This window comes from Physeter macrocephalus, chromosome 11 (genome assembly GCF_002837175.3).
Source record: "Physeter macrocephalus isolate SW-GA chromosome 11, ASM283717v5, whole genome shotgun sequence".
In the NCBI taxonomy this organism is placed as follows: Eukaryota; Metazoa; Chordata; class Mammalia; order Artiodactyla; family Physeteridae; genus Physeter; species Physeter macrocephalus.
The window spans coordinates 46,981,882-46,997,683 of record NC_041224.1 but is presented as its reverse complement, the minus strand read 5'-3'; the positions used below and the strand labels follow the sequence as shown (position 1 = coordinate 46,997,683).

General features: G+C 35.2%; 1 protein-coding gene across 1 annotated transcript in view; it reads left to right on the top strand.

Moving 5' to 3' along the window:
- The window catches only part of WDR72 (WD repeat domain 72), a 220,168-nt gene that overhangs the window by 132,738 nt on the left and 71,628 nt on the right, over positions 1-15,802 (top strand). Inside the window, exons 15-18 of the mRNA XM_055087953.1 lie at positions 1,083-1,900; positions 4,599-4,690; positions 8,558-8,637; positions 13,902-14,097. Of these exons, the coding sequence (XP_054943928.1) occupies positions 1,083-1,900; positions 4,599-4,690; positions 8,558-8,637; positions 13,902-14,097 (1,186 nt within the window). The remainder of the gene's footprint in view (positions 1-1,082; positions 1,901-4,598; positions 4,691-8,557; positions 8,638-13,901; positions 14,098-15,802) is intronic.

The window sequence follows — 15,802 nt, the reverse complement described above, 5'->3', positions numbered from 1 at the left end:
TAGTTGCTCCACGGCATGTGGGATCTTGCCGGACCAGGGCTCAAACCCATGTCCCCTGCATTGGCAAGCGGATTCTTAACCACTGTGCCACCAGGGAAGTCCCACACACATAGTTTTACAAAAAGGATTTTTTCCTGCCTAATAGAACACATTTTCCCAAAAAAATATAGTTGTACACCATCATTTAAAGATATTTGGATGATATTCCATTGTATGTATATACTAATTGTTCGTTCAACAAATATTTATAATACTGTATAGTAATAATAATACTGTATAGTAGCATTATTTTATAGGCATTGGGAAAAAAGGGATGCACAAAACACCAGGGGTGGAGTTTGAATGATATTGAGGAAAATATACAGTAAACAAATAAATATTTCATATAATATAAGGTAATAATTAGTACTATGAAGAAAAAAAGCAAGGAAGAAGATAGAGAGTAATAGGTTGGCATGAGAGTATATGGTACTCAAGTAAGGCACCCTAAATGAGCAGGAACATAGCTGAATTGTGGGAGCCCACCATGCCAGTATCTAGGGCAAAATCATCTTAGACAGAGAAAGAACAAATGCAAGTCCACAAGGCAAGCCTTTAAAATAAAAAAAGCAATTTGATACTGGTTCACATTTAGGTTACTTCCAATTATTAAAAATTTTATACAAATTTGGAGAGACCATTTTTGTTAAAAGACTTCTTAAATTATTGCAGGTGTTCTAACTGTTCTTCTCAATATTCATACCCACTTTTCCCCTATTGTATGTTTTCATGGCTATATTGATAAGAAGATATGAAAGTATATCTGGAAGGAAGTTAATCTGATGCCATCTTACTCTATAGGCCTAATTCATATTTTTTAGAGGAAAAAATGAAAGTTTTAGAAAGGAAAAGTTTATCAAAAAAATTAGAATGTAGAATGTTGAATTTAGAGGGGAATTTTTATAGCTAAGGCAAAAATTTAAAATGCCTTGGGTTGTACTGCTACTTAATTTCTTTTTATGCCATTTTAATTTCATGGAACCCTTAATAAAATCACTTAAAAATAAGAACTTTGACACATAAATTTTTAAAATCTCTCTTAGGTCGCTGATGCCAAGTCTTTCTCAGGACCTTTTAATGTCTTGCCTGTGAAGACAAAATGGAGTAACATTGGTTTTCATATCCTTCTATTTGATCTGGAAAACCTTGTTGAACTTTTGCTGCCAACTCCAATCTGTGATGTTGACACTTCCAATTCATTCTATGGCAGTGAGATCCTGAGAAGAGCCAAAAGCACAGTAGAGAAGAAAACACTGACACTGAAAAGAAATAAAACTGCCTGTGGTCCTCTCTCAGTGGAGGCACAAGCCAAGCCTGTTAGTGAAAGCCCAGCCCAAGGAGAAAATACCATGACGTTATCAGAAGAAAATGATGGCATTAAAAGGCAGAAGAAAATAAAGAGCTCCAAAAAGATGCACCCTAAGCAATCTAGAAAAGTCAATGCCAACCTCCCAATAGACACAGCTAAATTGCTCCTATCTTGCCTTTTGCCATGGGGAGTGGATAAAGAATTAGACAATCTTTGCATTGAGCATCTCAATATTTTAAAGCTTCAGGGTCCCGTTTCTTTAGGACTTGCTTCAAATGAAGATCACTTCTCATTGATGCTGCCAGGTTGGGATTTATGCAATGCTGAAATGAAAAAAGACTATTCAAAAGTAAATTTATTTTCCAGAAAAGTTTTGGACTTGTCAAATAAATACACTTCCACTCTTCCAAATCAGGCTGGGATGCCAAGAAGACCGGAAAGTAATTCTGATTCTTTGCAAGAGCCAAACACTATAGTTTACTTATTGAGCAAACTATTTTTAGTTAATAAGTTAGTTAACATGCCTTTAGAACTGGCATGTGGATTTGACAGGTAAGACATGCTTAGAGATTTTGACTATTCTTATTTACGACATTAAAAAAAATTATCATTATTTGTTATATTTAGCTCTCTAGCCTCCCTCCTCCCCTCTCCCTCCCTCCTTTCCTTCCTTCCTTCCTGCCTTCCTTCCTTCTTTCCTTCCTTCCTTCCTTCCTTCCTTCCTTCCTTTAGATGAAGAGTAAATATGCAACATCTTTAGCTCAAAACAATTTTAAGAAAATCTTCCTTTTAATTCTTTGAGATTGGAGACTACTTTGGGCAATAAATCTATATATTTTGAAATTTATTTGTCCAACAAATATCCATTGCTCTCATAATATGTGCCAGGAAATTCACAGTACTGGATGCTGAATGATTCAATAGATAGATAGATAGGTAGATAGATTCACATACACCTTGAAATCCATTATACTTGTTGTGAATTAAGTATGAACAAAAAATATTTAAATAAATGCCTATGATGATATACTTCATATATCATCAGGAAAGGAAAAATTTGAAAATTTTGTACCTCAAATCCCACTGTTTAACTCATACTTTGGCATATTAAAATAGAAGAGGTTATCATTAATTCATTTATAGAAAGTAGTTTAGTAATAATAGCATTGTTTTTTGAGTGTTTAATATCTACTAGTCACCATGTAAGCCCTTTACATACATGATTTCACTTCATGTGCACAGCAAAGCTGGGGTATAGGTACGATTATTTTGCTTATTGTATAGATGAGGATATTGAGGCTTATGGAGAGAAAGTATCAACCCCAATATTAATTCAGAGCCTTACAAGCTGATTCAAGGCTGGGCATCAGTCTAACTCCAGAGCCTGATTGCTAACCTTGACTCTGTGTTTACCTTCTCCCACTGCTAAAATTCAATATACTTTTTCATAGTCTGATGTTAGAAGATTGGATTCAATTCATCAAGTGCTTACTGAATATGTCCTTAGCACTAGCTCATAGAGGAAATATAAATAAATTTCTCATTTGGGTAGGAACTAATTGAAATGATGAAGATAATGCACATGAAATAAGTAGAAAACACTGAAGGAACAAGGAGAAACAGTTGTAGTATAGGTAAGTATTATAGGTGGTCAGAGTAAAGAGAATAATTAGTGTGAGATGAAACCATCAGAAAGCCTTTATAGAAGATGTGCTGTTTGAACTGCTCAGTACATGGTTGTAAATAGTCCTTGACATTTCTATTCTTTGGTAAGAGCTCAGTTCAACAAATATCTGTGTCAGGTACTAGATAATAGAGTTCCTGCCTTCAGTGAACCTACAGTCTGGTAGCAAATCCATATGGATTATGTAGATTCAGTGTTAAGCTCCCTATCATTACAATGCTTCTATGCTATAGGGTTTTCCATTTTCTGTTTGGTGGCCCTAATAATGAGAAAACAGAGACTGGTGAATTTCCATGATTCATATACTTAATTTTCCTCTATTTTCTTTTCTTCTGTTCATTACTATATATATATACTTATATAATATATAATTTCATATTTATAATTTATATATATAATATATATGTATTTTAATTTCAGTTAGGCACTTTTCTTTCTATTACTAAGAAAATTAAATAACACCTAAAGTATGAAAAAAAAATTGTAGTCAGCCAAGCCTGAAAACCTGAGAATGAACCCTGGTTTTGTTGTTAAACTAGTCATGTGGCTTTAGACTAGTCACTTAGCCCCTCTGGGCCTTGCTTTCCTCATTTACAAAATGAGATGAATAGAATAGGTGATCATCAAGATGTTTTCAAATTCTTAAAAACAACTTATATTTGTTAGCCTAATCATGATCCCACAGAGCAGATGAGGGACTCAGTTATTGTTGCCAGAGGTTTTCATTCTGAGTTTGTTCCAGATACTGAATACAGGATGTGAAGGATATATCTGGTGCCCTTTAGGGGAGATTAAGGGCTTTCAGCATGTTTCCATTAAATGGCCTTAAAATCATTGCCACACATTAGTTAATCTTTATAAAATTCTTCATTAAAACAAATTATTGAATGGAGGTGTCAGGATTAGAGACTGCTTCCCTAAATAAGCCATTTCAGATTTGATCTGCTATTGGAGACTTCATGTTATATATAAGGAAATTAAAATAATGTGTATTGGATTTGTCACTCCAAATCCTTCCAATAAATTTGGCCATTTTGCTAACATTTCACTGTGGTTGTAAAGGTGGAGAAATCTTTGTATGCTTAACAACTGAGTGTGTGACGAAACTGAATTTTAAGGAAAGAGCTATCTGCCTATGAGAATATCCCTGGATAGTATCTGAATTTCCTCTCATTGAATCACTGGACTAGGGTGAAGCCTGTCTTCATCAAGTCCTGATGGTACCTGGGGATAATTCTTTGGCAGCTATGAACATATTAGGATTCAAAAATTTATTACATTAGCCACAAATCACATGACCTAAAGTTGCAAGGCCCCTCCAGTAAAAGTGGATCACAAGATAATTCTGGTAAACTAAGATTCACAATTCATTTGGTGTTAGGGTTTTAGGTAAGTTAAAGTGGGGAAAAAAGATTCACCGAAGAGAATAATGTCAAAGATATTGCTAAAAATAATGTGTTCAATTCCCAAATTTGTTAAGGTGCTCATGCAGTCCTATCGTCAATTTATTTCTTAAAATGTTTTTTATACATCTTTAATAATATCCTTTGAATCTTATTTCAACAGTTCTTTCACAATGGAGTCTGTGCATAACAAGATGAAAAGTCCTGGGAGTGATATTTTAAATATTTCAAGCTTCTACGGTTATTTACGAAATGGTAAAGGAGTTACAGATATAGTCTAATAATTTTTTTTCTTCTATGAAATAAAAGTGCTATAACTGGATAGCACCCTACAGTTTAGAATAAGAAGTGTGCATGTTTATTGTTTGATTCAGTCTGTATTTTACATGGTTATAGTTTTGTATTCTGTCTATATTTGAAATATACATGAAATTTTGTTATTAAAGTAAATATCTTATAAGGCATGTAATATGATACATTGCATCAAATGATCTTCGAAATACCGAAAAGTCTGAAACTCTTCAGCAAAGGAAACATTTGAATATTAAATTAAGGTCATATGTGATTTATGGGGAATTTACTGTATCAATATCTTTATTACCAAATAAGTAATTATTATATTAGAGGGTTTTACAGTTATTTCAGAAGATTATATAATGGTCCTTGAATTCTTCTGAGTAACAGTCTTGGTGTTTAGATTTTCTTTTGATGCCAAATGGCTAATTCATCTCTAAAACCTGCTTCTACAAATTTTTGACATCTCATTAAATGGCAATCCAATCTTTCCAGTTATTTAGGCCAAGAACTTTAATGTCATATTGACTTTCCCCTTTTTTCTTGTACCCCACATCCAATGTTTTAGGAATCATGTTGGTTCTACCTCCAGAATATATCCCAGATTCTGACTGCTTCTCTCCACCTACATGGCCAGCCCCCTGGTGTGAGCCTTCATCCCCTCCTGCCTGGATACAGAAGCCTCCTAAACTACCCTCTGCTCCTATTCTTGGTTCCTACACTCTATTCCCAACCAAACATCCAGAGTCATCTATTTGAAACTAAGTCAGAACCTCATGCTACTGCTTAAAACCTTTCAGTGGCTTATGTTTCACTCTGAATAAAAGCTACAGTCCTTAGGATAGCTCACAAGGCCCTGTATAACCTGGCTGCTCTACTTATGTCATCAGACACACACCCCCATCTGACCTCATCTCTTTGTACTCATTCCCTGCTTCACCCCTTCCAGCTTTGCTGGGCTTTTTAACTCTTACCCAAACATGACAGGCAGGGTTTAGTGTCTTTGCACTGATTGTTCCCTCTGTCTAGAATGCCCTTTCTCCAGATTCCACATAAGTCAACCTGCTTCCCCGCACCTCCATCCTCCATCCTTCAATTCCTCCTCAAATACCATCTTATCAATGAAGGTGCCCTCCCTTCTCCCCCGCACACCCTACCCCTTTCCCTGTTTTATCATAATCCTTTTCACTACCTGACATGCTGTATAGCATTTTTTCATTTGCCACCTACTTCCTGCTACTCAAATGTAAGCTCCAGGAACGTTATTGTTTTTTATGACAGTTTTATTCACTGCTGTGTCCCCAGTTCCTAGAACAATGCCTGAAAGGAGTTAAGCAAGTACTTTTGGATGAATGGATGAATAGAAAATAGAACAATGGTTTTGGACATAAACCACTAAGGTTCAAGATCAAGTTCTGCCACTTACTACTTAGCTTTGGGTGTATCTTTTACTCCTTTAAAAGCCGAATTTACTGCATTTGTAAAATGGGAATAAGATTCCAGAATTGATGTGCATTTTGCTTCCAAAGTTGCGCAGTATATGATCAATACATTGGGATGACCTGAACAACACTGCACAGTGGCCCTCTCAGAGCTATTGAAAAGAATATTCATTTGGGATATTTTAAAGTGAGAGTTTATTAATAGCTTCCAATTATTAAGCCCCTAGTATGTCCAAAGAATTATGTCAATGATTTTACATATATTACCTCAAATAATATATAAACAGCAGTGCACAGTAGGGGGATATATCTCTGTTTTACCCTTGGGAAAACTGGGACTCAGAGAAGTTAGATGACTCACTCATAGTCAACCAGCTGACTAGCTGAAGGGCTAGGATACCAGTCCAACTCCATCTAATTCCATACCCCTGTTCTTTCCACTATGTCAGGCCACTTCTCATATTTATGATTACAAGTCATGATTCCTCTTTATGATCCAGTCTGGATTGCCAGCCTTCTCCTTAGATAGTAGCCTTTTTAGGGTTATTTGCTCTAATTTTCATTTTTTTATAACACTGGGAAAGAGACTAGAATTTAAGGTGCAGTATAAGTAGTTTCTGCAGAGACTTAGAGATTTGCTAACCAGAGCCAAGGAGGCCCCAACTTTTCCTATGACTGTCCCAACCAAAGCAGCCTGAGCAACTAGTGTTATTACTGAACAATCTCCCTGATGTTGAGAGGTGGCATTTATAGCATTTAAAATTCAGTTAGGTACTAAGGAAACATAGTTTTATGTTTTATAGTCGCCAGATGGGAGGTGAAGGGAAAGGAAGGATTCACTTCATGCTATTAATTCTATAAAGTCCAAGCCTGAGGAAGCCTGGGATGTTTTCTTTTTATCTTTCCCCCTGAAGTTATAATTAATTCTTTAACTCACTGTTATTGCCAAGAAAAGCTGGCTCTCATTTCCATCTCATATTAAAATTTTAACATCATATTAAAGTATGCTGTGAAGTACCCCATGATGCCAGTAAGTAGTTACAGTTGACACCGATACTTAGCTTTGATGGTGGAATCACAAGGTCAACAAAGCGAGAGAGGGAGAAAGGAAAGCGATCAAAAGAAAATGCTCTGTTACCTGCTGTGCTCATGAAGAAATGGAAAATACGACTTCAAACTCAGTGTTGTATCATATCACATCTTTTACATACTGTTCTTGGGCATTTCAAATTCACATCATAGGTTCCATCAGGAGAAAATGATGATATTAATAAGCAGAAGTTTCTTATATATTTCTTTCATATTCTCAGTTTACATTACATCAATACCTTCTATTACATTTCCCTTCACCACCAATGTGAGATATATACACATACACAAATACCTATAAATATATAAAATGGTAATTCAATGAAAAGCATCTTGGACTAATACTAATTTAAATAGTTGATCCAGGACTTCAAACATACATTAATACATTAATTTAAATAGACAATTATAGCAATTTTCCCTCCAGAGCAAGCCTGCATCACTCTTCCTTATCTAGATCCTGGATCTGGCACCTAGATAATATACTTTAGCCATCAGAAAGCCTTAATTCATTGATTTTTTCATTTGGATGATAATATGTTCATTTTCAATTAATGAAAGGGCACTTATTAAGTGCTTTTTTGTGTAGGGAACTGTCGGACACTCTATGGATCAATTTAAATAAACAAAGCCATAGCTCACTCTTAAAATTTCACACTGAACATTAGGGCAAATAGATAGAAAGGACATTTAAAAGGGAAAACTTAAAAAGAAACAATACATAACAAAATGAGTCAAATTAAAACATAAGTGCTATACCTATTGATCAGAGTAGTATAGCTCGGTAAGGATGAATCAAAGGAAGTCTTTTATAGGATTTTCTGTGTGATAGATACTGATTCATGGCAAGGTAGAATTTCAGGAATTATTTGTATGAGGAAGGAGTTGTAAAATTCAGTGATCTGTTTTGGGGGGAATGTTGGTCATTGCATTTTGTTGGCAAAAAGGTACAGAAATGGGTTTAAGGTATAAAGATGAATTTGATTTGATGTGAATGTGCATTAGTATAATTGTTAGAAATATATATATATATATATAAGTTAATTAATGTTTCTTGACTCTGGCTATATATGAAAATCATCTGAGATACTTTTAAAAAGTATTAATGCCTGCCCCACCCTCACCCAGGGACCTATTAAACCAGAATCACTGGAAGATTGAACCTGGGCGTCGGTGTTTGTGGGGAAAAAAAAAAAAGGCTCCCTAGGTGATTCTGATGTGCAGCAGGGTTGAAGATCATTGGGCTGCATCCATGTTTAATACTCTGAAGATATAAATGTGTTCTATATATTTCTAGGTAAGAGTGAATCCCATCTACCTGAAGCTGACGTTTCACTTTTGAAGCTAATTTCCTGTTGGAAAGACCAGTCTGTCCAGGTATGATACGGTTCATGTTCTTGAAGTTATTGGAAGAGTTCCTTGCTGCTGTGGTTCATTCATACTCCCCTTTACCTGAGAGTATACATGAGTAGGTACTCTTGTCCTCACATATTTTCTTCCAGGGTATTTCATTTAATAGGACTAACGCAGAGACTAATAATGAGGGAAAAGTGGAAAATAACATGCAAGGATGCACCAAGTTAAGGGGCATGAATAGAGGGGGCTGAGGAAGGGATGTTTATATTGTTACAGGTAACTTATTGCCCACTGAGGTTTCAGTTGGTGGCAGAAATGTCTATTATTTGATTTCAAAATTGGATATAAAAGTCCCTAGGCTTGAGAATTTGGTAGGTATAATTAGAAATCATTTTTCTATCCTTTTCATCTGTGAGCAGATATAGAGAGCTGGTTTCCTCAATGTCCAATTTAAGTCTTTCTTCTTCTTTCAAGGATTTTTTTGTGGATAGCTTTGAACATTGTACAATAAATATCTGTGCATTGATTAGATGAATATTTATTGGAACTTTATTCTTCATGGGCTTAATAAATGTCAAATTTGCAAGACAAGAATAGCAATAACTCCAATTAAAAATGGTTATTTTTGGTTACAGGAAAACAAAGAAAGTCAACTCAGAACAAATTATGGGGGCTGACACCATAAAACCAAATAAACACAGTTGGGATGGTTATTAAAGCCATGGCCTACATGATTTGCCCCTCGCCTAACCTCTTTCTTCATCATTCTCCCCCATTCTCACTAGCCACGTTGATCTGCTTGTAATTTCCAGAATATACAAAGCTCATTTCCACCTCAGGACCTTACTATTCTCTCAGGCTGGAATTCTCATTTTTTCCATTCATCATTTGGGTCTTTGCTCAAAAGCCAACTCCTCAGAGAAGTCTTCACTGATCACTCCATCTAATATTGTCACCATACCTTGCTGCCCCATGCTCCAGTTACCATCACATTATCCAGTTTTATTTTCTTTTTTGTGTTTGCTTTTAGTGAAGATTATACCATTTGCTTTTTTTGCTTGCTTATCTTCTGTCTTCTCACTGTAACAGAAGCTTGCTGAGAGCAGGGACTTTGCCTGTCTCACTCACCCCTTTCAGCAGTGACAGTAGCCAGTCAATATATATTTAATGAATGACTGAATAGCTATGCAAAAAGCATCTGTGATAATCAAATAAATATTAGTATATGTTGACTTTACCAGCATACTTACAGTCACCCTAAAAGAGTCTCTATTAAAGGTGGGATTTTTTTTCCCCAGTAGCCAAAGAATTTCTCAACAGGGAAAACAATTCTTAAGGAAAAAAGAATTCAATAAAACATTTATCCTGAGTTTCTCTAATTAAAGATCTTTTGTAGTTGTTTGTTTGACCTTAAAATAAATTTTAATGTGGTTTGGATATGTTTGGACTAATGGAACTTAAGGTTCTATGATTCTATGACCTTGTGTAAAATGCTGGCAGCAGGACAAATATTACTAGAGCATTTATTACTCACTCTGTATGAAGTTTAAGCTTCAAAATTCTCCTCTCATTTCTTCCACTAACCTGATGAATGACTCTGGAAGATAGGTTTAACTTGTTGATTATTTATTTTACTCATGTGTAAAGTGAGAATGAGAATTCCTGGGGCCCTCAGGAAAAACAAAGGCTCTTGCAAGTATCCATATAAATCCTTCATTAACCAATTCTCAAATTCCTTATAAAGCTGTTCATTTAAGCAGTTAGTCAAATCATGTTAACTTGAATCTGCTTTTTAATGTATTTTAGGAACACTAGGTGGTAACGGAATGGTTTGGTAAAAAAGAGCATAGTCCTACTTCAGAAATTGAAGGGTGCGTACCTTTAAGGGAATGGGTAAGGATGAGTTAATTTTGCAGATGAATGAGTTTGTCTGGAGATTGTTTTTTGTTTCTCACACATGAAATATACACAACACAGAAATAAATGCTGGAGAAGCAACAGCAGGTTTTGGGGTTGCAAACTTGCATGTTTCTGAAGCAGCACTAACGTTCTTTGGATTTTATAATCTAACACCAGTGGGTGAAATCATGACATCCAGGCCTCCTGAGAGAAGTATTGCTTTTCCAGGAGATGATGCAAGACATGAAAGGCTCGTGTGAGCCTGAGAGTTGGGAAAATGTTTTTATACCAGAAAATCTGGACACTGAAACCACAAGCAGGCCACGGGGGCCCTTAAGAGTCTTTATAATACTCTGTACTACTTTACAATACTTTGCTGTTTCAATGTGTTGGTAGAAAACCATTAACATTTTTAGCTTGCTATGGCATAGTAATACTTCTAGTAAAAAGTATATGGCCCAGATGTGGCTCTCTTTTCCCAATCAATGGATTTTTAAACCTTATTTTAAATCTGCACATTCCTTCATAAGCGTGTACTGCTTTGCATATCTGTCTTTTCAAGAAAACCGTATATGCATTTGGAAGACAGCTTTATAGCCATAGTGCTTTCAATTTTCGCTCAGTATTAACATCACAAAGTTATATAAAATAATGTCTACAGATTTTATATTTTTTTGGGAAAAATTCTATGCCTACTACCTATCTACAAAATTTATCTACTTTGTTTATATGCTAGAGACACTTAAGTATTGACAGTCAGAAACTATCGTTAAATTTTACTTTCCATAGTGTATATTTTTAAAGTATACAATATCTATTTCAATTCCATTAGCATGGTTTTAGTGCTCACTGTATACCAGATACTGTAACATTACTATATGCTTATATAAGTTGTACCATTTCTCTTTGTATTGACTTCATACTGAGCACAAAGCGTATATTTTGAGTTTGTTTCCAATTGGGTATGTGCCATTCTGTATTCACTTTTAAGTTTTGTGGCTCTGAGTATCCTGCTCATTGTGGTTAATATGTTTTATTCTGCTGTTTCTGCTTCAACTTGCTTTTTAATGATACTCATATTGATTATTCCTGCAATATGCATTTGTAGTGACAAATATGTCAAAAAGTTTCAAAATTTAACAGGTAAAAAAAATATGGTCATGATATATAAATCTAACAATTAGAAATGTTAATTGAAGCTGCATAAATCCCTGTATTTTTTTAAGAAAGAATATTGATCCAAGTTGTTATAGAATATTATATCTAGTGGATAGAGGACTTTCTAAATCACAGTTGTGAGAGGGCATCCATAATGCCATGGGAGCATATGGCCAAACTGCCCATTCTGAGGGATAGACCGTAGTCTGGATGTACTACAGTTCTGAGGATATCCTCTAATATCTTCCTGATTTTTAGAGGTATGAACAGAAGCAAGTTCCACACAGCTTTCTGTGATTGAAAGCTCTCATCCTAGCCTCTCTCAGCATCACAGACTGTTTTATAAGTATGGACATGAAGTCCCAGAGAAGTACGTGACTTGTCAAAAGTTACATTTGTAGTAACTGTCATAGTCAGATCAGGAACTTGGACCTTCTCATGTCAGATTGAGAGCTCTGTATACCACACCATTCATGTCTTGGAAGCAGTGCTATCAAATAAATGTGTGGCAAAATTAAAATGACATAAATTAGGTGTTGTAAAATTGTCCATGAATAATTAATACAGGTTGTCCCATCATAATATCTACATGATAAGCATGATTCACTTATTGTGATATAGAATAGTATATGTTAATAGATATCTTAGCTAATAGTTAATATACAATGTATCTCAGCATATGGTAGATATTAATAAACATGACTCATGAGTATCATAATGTGTAGAATTATATGTTGTGTTCATGGTATGCAACAGCTTTCACAGTGTTGAGTATCTCCTCACATGATGTAAGCATTATGTACCTGTATTGTGACAGGCAGTACTACAATGTTAATAGATTTGGTATGCAATAGTAAAATCATATTCATTCATTAGCCTTTTTTCATGACCCAACCAAGCATTCGACTGGACAAGAATAGGGGGATGATCAGTGATCAGGCAGCTCCTCTGATACTTTCAGGAAGCTCCCTATATTTAAAACTCTAGAATAGAGTTTAGAACCCAGTTCCTTCTACTCCTGTAGTTCACCTAGTATCTGCCATCAGCAAAAACTCTCAAGTGTCCCTGGAACCTAAAGGTCTCACATGCTACCAGGACACATAAAAGGGACTAAATAAATATTTAAATGAATACCTACTCTGTTTGGGGCATTAGCATCTCTCGATCACCAGTTTCAGTGGTGTTGTCCCAAAGCCCTAGCTCTAGGCATCCTATGGGTAGACTGGGAATAAGGCAGAGGGGACGATGGCAATTATGGAACATGAGTCATCTTGACAGAGGACAGGCTTTTGAAGGGAAAAGAGTAGGCATTGGGACGTGGCTATGTTAAAGGTTTAACTATCAGCCAAGGGAGGATATTGGAAAGGTGTCCCAAATTCATCTAGATCAGCAGTGCCCTTCCTTTTCTCTCACAAGTTCAGGTCTTGGCTTTCCTCGAACTCTACATAACTCCAGGACCTTACCTCATCTCTTACCAGGAAGAGGCTAAGGTACTGTCACTGGCTTTTTACTGAGATGTAAGGGTATAGAACCTTGGGAGGACATATACTACTAAGGACATAGAATCAGGGGTTAGAAGGCCTGTCCACCATGTCTGTGTGGAACTTGGGATGTCACATCCCAGGTTCTTCATTTTAAAAATGAACATATTGGATTAGATGCCCTGTGCTAAATATCTCCCTTCCCCTTCCCTCAACCACAGGTCTTCGACTGGGTAGGTACAATAATCGGAAGGCAGGCTTTGCAGTATTTTAAGCCATGTAAAACCATATACACATACACAGAGTTTAGTGAGATTTACTATTAAAGTCTTGTCTTTAACTTTCTGTATTAAACCTAGTTTAAATCAAGGGTTTTTAGCTAAATCATGTTTTAGAGCTAGACATTGAGGAACTAAACCTGTCTTTCAGAACAATGTGATATATTAAAATTTTCTTTATCTTCTGGTATAAATGAAAATATTTTATAAGAAAGAATTGAGAACTCCCTTTAAACTTTCCTTTTACATTCTCTTGAGGTTTTTTTAAAAGAACAGTATGATGATTTGGGTGCCAGTTTTCAGTAACTGCATTTCAATTGTTTCAGATGGTAATTTTAGTGGAATGGAGCATTCCAATTTATGTGAGACATTCAAATCAAAATTCTAGACTTGGGGTTTTATATAAGACTCCAAGCATTTGTGATAACACTACAAATAATTCATTAAAAAAAAGAAAAAAACTTTACAGGTAACTGAAGCAATACAAGCTGTTCTTTTGGCGGAAGTTCAACAGCACATGAAAACCTTAAGAAAGACACCAGTCAACAATGAACCAGTGTCGGTGGCAGAGAATGGTGACTATGAGATGACGCAGACCCTGCCAAAGATGGAATGGGCCAAGGAGCCAGAGTTACAGTGTATTACAGACACTTTGCCTCTGCGAAGTAAGTGCAAAATTTATTGGTATGCTCTTTCATCAGAACTTTTTCTACTACTCAGAACATTTTGAGAATGAGCTCACAATGTATCATTTCTGCAAAAACCAAGCCAAGTGCCCTGTTTCTGACCTTTTCTGCTATCAATTTCCTCATAATTGTCAAGTTTCTAATTCTAAATTCTATTATAATTAATAAATTCTTTACAGAACAAAATTTATGTTATTTATTTAAATGTTTTAAAGTTAAGTCAGTAAAAATGAAAACAGAACTAACAGTAATAGCTTAATGGGACATACATGATAAGGATACCCTGATAATAATGGGTCCTAAATTTGTTTTCATTTGATACCATGGTAATAGCCATGTGCCATTTTTTTTTTTTCTTTTCTGGGAGTAAGAAATGTACTACAAACTAAAATTGCACTGTTTTACAGTTGGACCACTTGATTCTTTCTATAACAAATTTTATCATTGTAACTTTATAATAATAGTGTTTATGGTTTTGACTAGCAAGTGAATCTAAATTTCTGCTGTAAAATGTCATCTGATTTTTCAGCCTGTTAGTTGTGACTTAAAAATGAAAATTAAAAAACAGTAAAAAAAATTAAGCAAAAATTTGATTTTCAACATCATTAGTAAGGTTTTGATGAACAAATTAATTTATAATATGATTAAATATATTTATTTGTCAGGAAAACATGTTACAAATTTACATGTTTCAGGTTGAAAGAGATTTTTATTTGGGACTCAGAGAAATGTTGCTATATTTAAAATGTTAACTCTTAAAACAGGTGTCATTCTTAAAAATGCATTATATTTATTTCTTATTATTTTTATAAGATTACTGACTAGAGAGCATTATGTAGTGAGAGAGTATATGCAGCAGGAAAAGGCTTTTTCAGTAAAGGCCAAAGATCAAAATAGATAGAATATTTCCTAATGCCAACACAGTCAGCAAGGCTGGTAAATTCAATAAGAAATTTGTTAAAACTCAATGGCAATTTCAAGTCATTTGTTTACTTGTTGTCAAGAAATTAGCTTTAATTATCTGGCAAATTCACCCACTTTAAGACACTTCTTTTTGATCATATCACAAAACTGTAGTTGTATTACACCTTTCAAGTAAGAAGTAGAAAAATTCCTTTTAAAATTAATTTTCAATGACTATATTTGTGTTCTTGATTCATTTGGAGAGGCACCTGTAGTGTCATTTAGTAGGTTTCTTCCAACTCTCCAAAGACAGCTAGTGTGTTCATCATGTGTTAACTCTCATTAGGTGGTATTTCTGTGCCTTATCCATAAACTTTTATTTGTTTATTTTTAACATCTTTATTGGAGTATAATTGCTTTACAATGGTGTGTTAGTTTCTGCTTTATAACAAAGTGAATCAGTTATACATATACATATATCCCCATTTCTCTTCCCTCTTGCATCTACCTCCTTCCCACCCTCCCTATCTCACCCCTCTAGGTGGTCAGAAAGCACTGAGCTGATCTCCCTGTGCTATGCGGCTGCTTCCCACTAGCTATCTATTTTACGTGGGGGTAGTGTATATACGTCCATGCCACTCTCTCACTTTGTCACAGCTTACCCTTCCCCCTCCCTGTATCCTCAAGTCCATTCTCTAGTAGTTCTGCGTCTTTATTCCCGTCTTGCCCCTAGGTTCTTCATGACCTTTTTTTTTTTTTTTTTTTTAGATTCCATAAATAT